Source organism: Ranitomeya imitator, chromosome 4 (assembly GCF_032444005.1).
Source record: "Ranitomeya imitator isolate aRanImi1 chromosome 4, aRanImi1.pri, whole genome shotgun sequence".
NCBI classification, from domain to species: Eukaryota; Metazoa; Chordata; class Amphibia; order Anura; family Dendrobatidae; genus Ranitomeya; species Ranitomeya imitator.
Window position 1 is genome coordinate 20,888,177 of NC_091285.1, and position 11,299 is coordinate 20,899,475.

At 36.4% G+C, this 11,299-nt stretch overlaps 1 protein-coding gene across 2 annotated transcripts in view; it reads left to right on the forward strand.

Moving 5' to 3' along the window:
* BICD1 (BICD cargo adaptor 1) overlaps positions 1-10,921 on the forward strand; it is a 201,855-nt gene extending 190,934 nt beyond the window's left edge. The window contains exons 8-9 of one of the 2 annotated variants that reach the window (XM_069763295.1): positions 5,320-5,402; positions 9,707-10,921. In XM_069763295.1, coding sequence (XP_069619396.1) covers positions 5,320-5,402; positions 9,707-9,797 — 174 coding nt within the window. In that variant the 3' untranslated portion in view covers positions 9,798-10,921. The remainder of the gene's footprint in view (positions 1-5,319; positions 5,403-9,706) is intronic. The other variant, XM_069763293.1, reaches the window with a different exon arrangement.
* Positions 10,922-11,299: the final 378 nt, after the last annotated feature.

Consider the following 11,299-nt stretch of genomic DNA (forward strand, 5'->3'; position numbering starts at 1 on the left):
GAAATGTCTGGTTTTGAGACGAGTTGAAGGGAAAGGCCATATTACTTTTATGTTATCAAATCTGTTGAGGACATGATTTGAGGGCCCTTACGAATTTATAAGAATTCCAGGTTCTCCCTCTTCTTCCTCACAGACTGCACAGTCTTCCTCTTCTCAAAATGGCCACTCATAGAGGAGCATGTGACCAGACATGTCCATGTTTGGTCACATGCTCCTCCCAGAGCGGCCATTTTGAGACTGTCCATTCTGGGAGGAACCACAGAAAAAATTACCGCACACTCGATACTGGTATGATGCAAAAAAGGTATATGCCAATTTTTATTCAATACAGAAATAGTATTTGCCACATTGGAAAAAGAAGACAATGAACCCGACGTTTCGACCCTCCCGGGTCTTATTCATGGGGTTACTCTAGTCCTTTGAGGACTCCTCAAGCCTCCTTCCAGGATAGCGCAGCAAGGCGCGGGATGCGCCGCTGACCCCCCACAGGACTACTTACAGGCCCACTGGAAACAATACGGCCTTTCCTACATTAGGTTTCATTCTACCTGGGACAGCAGCCCTTACTGGCCCCACAATCAGGTTATGCCCTAAAGGGATCGCTTACTTTTCCCCTACTACTGCCACCTATATGCATAGATTTCAAAGGACTAGAGTAACCCCATGAATAAGACCCGGGAGGGTCGAAACGTCGGGTTCATTGTCTTCTTTTTCCAATGTGGCAAATACTATTTCTGTATTGAATAAAAATTGGCATATACCTTTTTTGCATCATACCAGTATCGAGTGTGCGGTAATTTTTTCTGTGATTGACTTTGACCATATGGTCAGTTTACCAGCACCTCATTGTCCCTGACCTGAGTGCACACCATTCTTCTATTTACATTCTGGGAGGAAGGCTGTACTAACAAGCCAGCCGCTAAGAAGAACCCTTTCAAGGGATGTTTCTATCATCTAAAGTTAATATGTTTCAACATCATAACAAGTGAAAAGGTGCAGACCCCCCACTGATCCCGAGATCGGGGCTTTAGGATGTCCTGTTGGAATGCAGTAGCGGGCCACACATGCTTTGTCTTTGGTCGGCCATCTTGTCTGTTACATTGTACCCAATGACTATGTTTGAATTTCCTTATATACCAATGTTCCTTCATGTCACCTTGGCTTTGTCTGATCTCATCTTTCTATTATGGCAGTGTCTTGTAAATCTGCACTAGGTGCCTCTGTAGACAGTATCCATACGTGTACCAGCCGGGTCCTTATCCTGTTGTGTGGTAATGTAGGAGGCCAAGAAGGTCATTGAGATAGAACTACATCACATGTGGTGGCAGATTTACAGCTTCCATTGGAGACTTGCAGGAGGAAGAGATGACTGACCAGTAACATCCATCCATCATGGAGGCCCTTGTAGTTTCTGTGTTAAGAATTGTATAAAAAACGTTGTGTAACTGTAAGTGGGAGAAGTCCGGAGATGTCCTGTAATTATTCCACATGGATGTGATGTTAGTGTCCATATATATATATGGCCATGTGCTGTATACAGATATTATCTATCTATATCTATTATCAATCTATTATCTATCTATCTATCTATTATCTATCTATCTATCTATCTATTATCTATCTATCATCTATTATCTATCTATTATCTATCTATATCTATTATCAATCTATTATCTATCTATCTATTATCTATCTATCATCTACTATCTATCTATTATCTATCATCTATTATCTATCTATCTATCTATCTATTATCTATCTATCTATTATCTATCTATCTATTATCTATCTATCATCTACTATCTATCTATTATCTATCATCTATTATCTATCTATCTATCTATTATCTATCTATCTATTATCTATCTATCTATTATCTATCTATCATCTACTATCTATCTATTATCTATCTATCTATCTATTATCTATCTATTATCTATCTATTATCTATCTATCTATTATCTATCTATCTATTATCTATCTATTATCTATCTATCTATTATCTATCTATTATCTATCTATCTATTATCTATCTATTATCTATCTATTATCTATCTATCTATTATCTATCTATCTATTATCTATCTATTATCTGTCTATTATCTATTATCTATCATCTATCTATCATCTATCTATCATCTATCTATCTATCTATCTATCATCTATCTATCATCTATCTATCTATTATCTATCTATCATCTATCTATCTATTATCTATCTATTATCTATCTATCTATTATCTATCTATTATCTATCTATCTATGATCTATCTATTATCTATCATCTCTCTATTTATGTAGTATTTATCAATCTATTATCTATCTATTATCTATCATCTACTATCTATCTATTATCTATCTATATCTATTATCAATCTATTATCTATCTATTTTCTATCTATTATCTATCTATTATCTATCATCTATTATCTATCTATCTATTATCTATCTATCTATTATCTATCTATCTATTATCTATCTATTATCTATCTATCTATTATCTATCTATCTATCTATCATCTATCATCTATCTATCATCTATCTATTATCTATTATCTATCTATCTATTATCTATCTATTATCTATCTATCTATCTATTATCTATCTATTATCTATCTATTATCTATCTATTATCTATCTATCATCTATCTATCTATCTATTATCTATCTATTATCTATCTATTATCTATCTATTATCTATCTATCTATTATCTATCTATTATCTATCTATCTATTATCTATCTATCATCTATCTATCTATTATCTATCTATTATCTATCTATCTATTATCTATCTATTATCTATCTATCTATTATCTATCTATTATCTATCTATCTATTATCTATCTATCTATTATCTATCTATTATCTGTCTATTATCTATCTATCATCTATCTATCATCTATTATCTATCTATTATCTATCTATCTATCATCTATCTATCTATCTATCATCTATCTATTATCTATCTATTATCTATTATCTATCTATTATCTGTCTATTATCTATCTATCATCTATCTATCATCTATTATCTATCTATTATCTATCTATCTATCATCTATCTATCTATCTATCATCTATCTATTATCTATCTATTATCTATTATCTATCTATTATCTGTCTATTATCTATCTATCATCTATCTATCATCTATTATCTATCTATTATCTATCTATCTATCATCTATCTATCTATCTATCATCTATCTATTATCTATTATCTATCTATCTATTATCTATCTATTATCTATCTATTATCTATCTATCTATTATCAATCTATTATCTATCTATTTTCTATCTATTATCTATCTATCTATTATCTATCTATCATCTATTATCTATCTATCTATTATCTATCTATCTATTATCTATCTATTATCTATCTATCTATTATCTATCTATCTATCATCTATCTATCATCTATCTATTATCTATTATCTATCTATCTATTATCTATCTATTATCTATCTATCTATCTATTATCTATCTATTATCTATCTATTATCTATCTATCATCTATCTATCTATCTATTATCTATCTATTATCTATCTATTATCTATCTATTATCTATCTATCTATTATCTATCTATTATCTATCTATCTATTATCTATCTATCATCTATCTATCTATTATCTATCTATTATCTATCTATCTATTATCTATCTATTATCTATCTATCTATTATCTATCTATTATCTATCTATTATCTATCTATCTATTATCTATCTATCTATTATCTATCTATTATCTGTCTATTATCTATCTATCATCTATCTATCATCTATTATCTATCTATTATCTATCTATCTATCATCTATCTATCTATCTATCATCTATCTATTATCTATTATCTATCTATCTATTATCTATCTATTATCTATCTATTATCTATCTATCTATTATCTATCTATTATCTATCATCTATCTATCTTTCTATTATCTCTATCTATATATATCTATTATCTGTCTCTCTATTTATGTAGTATTTATCTATCTATTATCTATTTATCATCTATCTATCTATCTATCTATGATCTATCTATTATCTATCATCTCTCTATTTATGTAGTATTTATCTATCTATTATCTATCTATCATCTATCTATCTATCATCTATCTATCTATTATCTATCTATCTATCTATCTATCTATCTATCATCTATCTATTATCTATCTATTATCTATTATCTATCTATCTATTATCTATCTATTATCTATCTATCTATTATCTATCTATTATCTATCTCTCTATGTAATATTTATCTATCTATTCTATATCTATCATTTATCTATCTCACTGCTTGCAATTAAATTTCAGTTGAAGTTGCATTGATATCACACGGGTTTAATCTTCAAAATGTGAACAGATTTCTATAAGTAGACGCCATCGTGTGTTATTAGCAATGTGTTACAGGCTCTGATGCTTTGTCGCTGTTCTATGATGTTTCCTGTTTGTCTTTTGCGGTTTGTTTACATTCCATTTGATAACTCTGTCTTGTCATTGGACATTGCACTACTGCCATCTGCAGGAAAAAAGGGGTACTGCACTCTGTTAAATATTGCAGGAGCCCCCTGTAACACCACTTTCAGGTGTATATATCAAATTTGATAACCCAGCAGTTCATCTAAACCTAGCATCGAACAAACTTATGGTGCTTAAAGGGGTTGTCCACCTTTTGTAAACATTTTTTCCTCGTTACTTAAATGCATGCAATTGGGGCTACAAATCATTTTTTCAATTGGGTTTCATTAAAAAAATTTGCACCGTTTGCCTTCTATAGCCTCTGTGTTACACAGTCTATCGATTGCTGCGGAACGATTAACCAAGAATCCGTCAGTGAGCTCGCTGTGACACCCTGATATGGAGATTGTAACATTGTTTTTTTGTCTCTTATTTTTCCTGATCGCCTCTCAGCTGATTTATGACCACAGACCACATCAAAGTTGAATGTGCAGATACAGAAAGAGACTGTAAAAGCCAAACAGTGCAAAATATTTAATGAAACCCAATTGCAAAAATTATTTTTAGGCCCATGCACATGTGTATAAGAAAGGGGGGGGGGGGGAATCGAAAATAGTGAACTACCCCTTTAAGTTGGTCCAGTGGAACCGCCGGGGGGTTTAGGAATGTTGAATTTGGAACCTGCAGTACCAGATACAGCCTATAGACAGGAGTGGTGCTTTTTTTGGAAAAATTAAAAATTCTAATCTCAACCCCTTTATGTTCCAATAACAGTACTATCTTTCATTCTGTTTTTTCCTCCTCTATATAACCATGGACCGTGTCATCTCTTCGTATATATGTCTAATTTATCAGTTTCTTGTAGATTGTCAGCAGCCTGCTGCCTCACCGCCACACTGCTCACAACTAACCCGGCGGCTAGACTGTCCGACCGTCAGGTAATATGCCCCTAACCCACTTCACTGCATGCCAAGCTCAGCTGTTTATCCCAATCTTCTTCCTTTTCTATGGAAAAAAAATCACTTCTTCCCTTCATTTCTGCCTCGTACTAAAGGATTTTAGGCTAATATGTTTAGTGTCCACGTTTTTTGCTAAAATAAAAATAGTACTGTAGGTGTGAGAACATTACCTATTGACTTCTATAGGGGAGTGTAGTGGGCATGCTTTGTATAGCGGAGTGTAGTGGGCATGCTTTGTATAGTGGAGTGTAGTGGGCATGCTTTGTATAGTGGAGTGTAGTGGGCATGCTTTGTATAGCGGAGTGTAGTGGGCATGCTTTGTATAGGGGAGTGTAGTGTACATGCTTTGTATAGGGGAGTGTAGTGGGCATGATTTGTATAGTGGAGTGTAGTGGGCATGCTTTGTATAGGGGAGTGTAGTGGACATGCTTTGTATAGCAGAGTGTAGTGGGCATGCTTTGTATAGCGGAGTGTAGTGGACATGCTTTGTATAGCAGAGTGTAGTGGGCATGCTTTGTATAGGGGAGTGTAGTGGGCATGCTTTGCATAGTGGAGTGTAGTGGGCATGCTTTGTATAGGGGAGTGTAGTGGGCATGCTTTGCATAGTGGAGTGTAGTGGGCATGCTTTGTATAGCGGAGTGTAGTGGGCATGCTTTGTATAGGGGAGTGTAGTGGGCATGCTTTGTATAGGGGAGTGTAGTGGGCATGCTTTGCATAGGGGAGTGTAGTGGACATGCTTTGTATAGAGGAGTGTAGTGGGCATGCTTTGTATAGTGGAGTGTAGTGGGCATGCTTTGTATAGGGGAGTGTAGTGGGCATGCTTTGTATAAGGGAGTGTAGTAGGCATGCTTTGTATAGTGGAGTGTAGTGGGCATGCTTTGTAAAGCGGTGTGTAGTGGGCATGCTTTGTATAGGGGAGTGTAGTGGACATGCTTTGTATAGCGGAGTGTAGTGGGCATGCTTTGTATAGGGGAGTGTAGTGGACATGCTTTGTATAGGGGAGTGTAGTGGACATGCTTTGTATAGGGGAGTGTAGTGGACATGCTTTGTATAGCAGAGTGTAGTGGACATGCTTTGTATAGGGGAGTGTAGTGGACATGCTTTGTATAGCAGAGTGTAGTGGACATGCTTTGTATAGGGGAGTGTAGTGGGCATGCTTTGCATAGTGGAGTGTAGTGGGCATGCTTTGTATAGCGGAGTGTAGTGGGCATGCTTTGTATAGGGGAGTGTAGTGGACATGCTTTGTATAGGGGAGTGTAGTGGACATGCTTTGTATAGGGGAGTGTAGTGGGCATGCTTTGTATAGGGGAGTGTAGTGGACATGCGTTGTATAGGGGAGTGTAGTGGGCATGCTTTGTATAGCAGAGTGTAGTGGACATGCTTTGTATAGGGGAGTGTAGTGGGCATGCTCTGCATAGTGGGGTGTAGTAGGCATGCTTTGTATAGTGGGTCTAGTGGGCATGCTCTGCAGATGTTACTGTGTAGGGAATAGAAACAGTCAGGAGAAGCTGACTAAACTGTCTCCATAATCTTCGGTTGTTAGTTTCAAATCATGAAAATTCCTTTTGGATTCCATTGACTTATAATCACGGATCTTTTAGGTTTATAGACTCAGGCAACATAATCGTGACGGGACAAATCCAACATCAGGTGATCAGGGCCGTCACCTGCCTCTTGTCCATAACATAGGTCTTACCTTACATTGTGACCCCCTCCAGCATTGCTGCTGACACGTCCCTCAGTGTACACAGCACAAACTGAAAAGTGACAGGAAGCGTTATCTTAGCAGATACAAGAGGAAATATTTAATATCGGTCTTTTTCTCCACTTCTCTCTGCTGACTTCTGACTCCAAGAAAGTTCAGCTCAACTTTGATGTGACTCTCCGTCAATACGAGCTTACTGACTGATTTTTAGTTAACTCGTTCTGCAGCCACCAATAGACGATGCTAAATGGAGGCTACAGGAGGCAGGTTTTTTTTTTAAATGAAACCCAATTGTGAAAATTAGTTTTGCCTCAAACAAAGTGTTCTTTAAGCCGTCGATATCAGCTGTTATAAGACAGGACACAGAAATGCACAAAGTGCCAGATGTAAAAATATTCTGATTTTTAGCTATTGACCTTATGGACTATATATATATATATATAGAGAGAGAGAGAGAAATGTCCTTAACAAGTAACATTGGGTAAATTGCCAGTGAGGGCACAGGTGGCATGGGACGAAGATTGGTTGATGTATGTGACAGCTGCCGTGCGGCCTCAGCCAGGCTATAATTACCATCCACCTGCTTGCCTCCATTCACACTGACGTGCCGTTATTCCTGTAGGACATATGATACGACACCTGTGCCCAAATAGAACATACAACTGCGTTCTCAAGTCATCACCCGTGATCAGAAAAAAATCTTAAGGAATTGAAGAGGGGGTGGCCATATTGGAGGCACAAACTTACTGTTTAGAAAGTGCAGCAGGTGGGGTGGAGGTGGAGAACAGTCCCGTCCTCTAGGTAGTGACAGGGGTTTTGTATGTATAATTTTACTTTGCAGTCTGATTTACAATAGGGTAGTCATTAATTCCCTCTGTTCACTAATGATAGTGAGATGACTCTGCTGATCTTGCACCAGTCTATACAGCAAAGCTGATAAGTCAACTGTAAAATAAAAATCAAACCGGAAATTTTTGCCTATTGTGGCTATTTTTTGCCATTGAAACTGACAAATTTTAAGATATTTCTCATGATTTAGGCATCCTGATATGCAATAGGGCAGTCATTAATTCCCCCTGCTCATTAATAATAGTGAGATTACTCTGCTGATATTGTACCAGTCTACAGAACTAAGCTGATATGTCAGCCTCAAAAAACAAACTGGAAATTTCTGCCTATGGTGGCTAGTATTTTGGCCATTGAAACTGACATATTGCACGATATTTCTCATGATTTAGGCATCCTGATATACAATAGGGTAGTCATTAATTCCCTCTGTTCACTAATGATAGTGAGATGACTCTGCTGATCTTGTACCAGTCTATACAGCAAAGCTGATAAGTCAACTGTAAAATAAAAATCAAACCGGAAATTTTTGCCTATTGTGGCTATTTTTTGCCATTGAAAGTGACATATTTTAAGATATTTCTCATGATTTAAGCATCCTGATATGCAATAGGGTGGTCATTAATTCCCCCTGCTCATTAATAATAGTGAGATGACTCTGCTGATATTGTACCAGTCTACAGAGCTAAGCTGATATGTCAGCCTCAAAAAACAAACTGGAAATTTCTGCCTATGGTGGCTAGTTTTTTGGCCATTGAAACCGACATATTTCAAGATATTTCTCATGATTTAGGCATCCTGATATACAATAGGGTAGTCATTAATTTCCCCTGCTCATTAATAATAGTAACATGACTCTGCTAATATTGTACCACTCTACACAGCTAAGCTGATATGTCAGCTGCAAAAAGCAAACTGGAAATTTATGCCTATTGTTTCTATTTTTTGGGGCCATTGAAACTGACATATTTGAAGATATTTCTCATGATTTATGAATCCTGATATACAATAGGGTAGTCATTAATTCCCCCTGTTCATTAATAGTAGTAAGATGACTCTGCTAATATTGTACCAGTCTACACAGCTAAGCTGACATGTCAGCTGCAAAAAACAAACTTGATATTTATGCCTATTGTTTCTAATTTTTTGGCCATTAAAACCGACATATTTGAAGATATTTCACATGATTTAGGAATTCTGATATACACTAAGGTAGTCAATAATTCCCTCTGCTCACTAATGATAGTGAGATGACACTGCTGATCTTGTACCGGCCTACAAAGCAAAGCTGATAAGTCAGCTGCAAATAACAAACAAAATGGAAATTTCTGCTTATTGTGGCTAGTTTTTTTGGCCATTGAAACTGACATATTTCAAGATATTTTTCCTGATCTAGGCATCCTACTATACTATAGGGAAGTGAGATGACTCTGCTGATCTTGTACCGGTCTACACAGCAAAGCTGATAAGTCAGCTGCAAAAAACAAATAAACTGGAAATTTATGCCTATTGTGGCTAGTTTTTTGGCAAATGAAAATGAAATATTTTAAGATATATTTCACGCGGAAAGTCACAAAATTGTAATTTTATATTGAAGCCTCATAGAAAGATGGGCTAAGTTGTTTAAATTTGCGAAGTTGTGTAATTTTGGTGAAAGCTGTCCCACTTTTAGAATCTGATTCTCTTTTCGTTGACCAATTTTCTAAACCTTTTTTCTTTTTTTATCCTTTAGTCCTAATTTAGCGCTCCAAGAAGACACAACACATTCCGTTCCCCAGTGCGCCCCTCTCAACTGTCTTTCCAAAACACCCCCCGACCCTTAGACTTCGAAAGAGATGCTACACTGGGACAAAGCGGTGGATCATTGACCACTGGTAGCAACCGGAAGCCTGAAGAAGCCGGGAGAAGTGTGGGCTTTTACCACTTCAGTATTCAGACTTGCGTCAAGATAACGAGAAGCACAGAAGGAACGTCTGGTTATCGGGAGGACGGTCCTTGGATGACCTCCGTTGACCAAAGCTGGTGACATGGGAAGTACGCAGATAGAAGACTGTTCCTTTAAGTCATCAGCTACAGTGTTCCAGGATACTAAAGCCACGATTTAAGGCATTGGACACAATTCTCACTATTCATAGACCGGTCATAAGGTTGATTTTTATTTGTCGTTAAGAGCATGCTATTTATTTTTTTATATGATTTTGCACCCTTTGCTGTGATCATTAGGAGAAGACTTTTGTGGACTTTTTTGGGGTTAGTCTATGAAAAAAATTCAAACCTTTTTCGATTTCCATGGAATATGTTGTAAGGGACTTACATCTAAAGGCTCTTATAATTTGGGATTGCTTGAAACATGGGCAACGGCATCGTGTGAGATATGGATCTCAACATCGGGCATAGGTGTTTTGGTTTCTTAAGTCCTTAAAAAGTTACAAAAAATATCCCATACTTATCGTTATACCAATGATGGAACAATGTAGAAAGCATCTACCCGGCCATCCGGTAGCCCCTAGTTCTACTTTTCTTCTGTAAATGTTTAGAAATATCCTTGGTAATTTAAGTGTTAAAGGAGGGGAGAGGAGGGGGATGCAGCTGCAGCTTCTAACTTAGCATTTATCATTATACTAATGATGAATCAATATAGAAAGTATCTAACAATGGGAAGGTGGCATCTCCCTGATCTTCCTGAAGCCTCCAGCTCACTTTTCTTTCTGTAAATGTTTAGAAACCTCCTTCGTAATTTTAAGAGTAAAAGGAGGGAAGAGGAGAGGGGATGCAGCTTCAGCTTCTAACTTAGTATTTATCGTTATTCTGATGATGAATCAATGTAGAATGTAGCTAACAAAGGCAAGCTGGATTCTCCCTTCCATAGACTCTGGTTCACTTTTCTTTCTGTAAATGTTTAGAATCTTCCTTGGTAATGTAAGTTGTTAATGAGAGGGGAGAGGAGGGAGGGAGATGCAGCTGCAGGTTCTAACTTAGTATGTTTTATTATTCTGATGATGATTCAATGTAGAAAGTATCTAACAAGAGCAAGCTGGCATCTTTCTACCCTTTCCATAGCCTCTGGTTCACCTTTCCTTCTGTAACTGTTTAGAAACTTGCTTGGTAATGTAAGTGTTAATGGGAGGGGAGAGGAGGGAGATGCAGCTTCAGCTTCTAACTTAGTATTTATCGTTATTCTGATGATGATGAATCAATGTCGAATGTATCTAACAAGGGCAAGCTGGCATCTCCCTTCCATAGACTATGGTTCACTTTTCCTTCTCTAAATGTTTAGAAACTTCCTTGGTAATTTAAGTGTTAATGGGAGGGGAGAGGAGGGAGA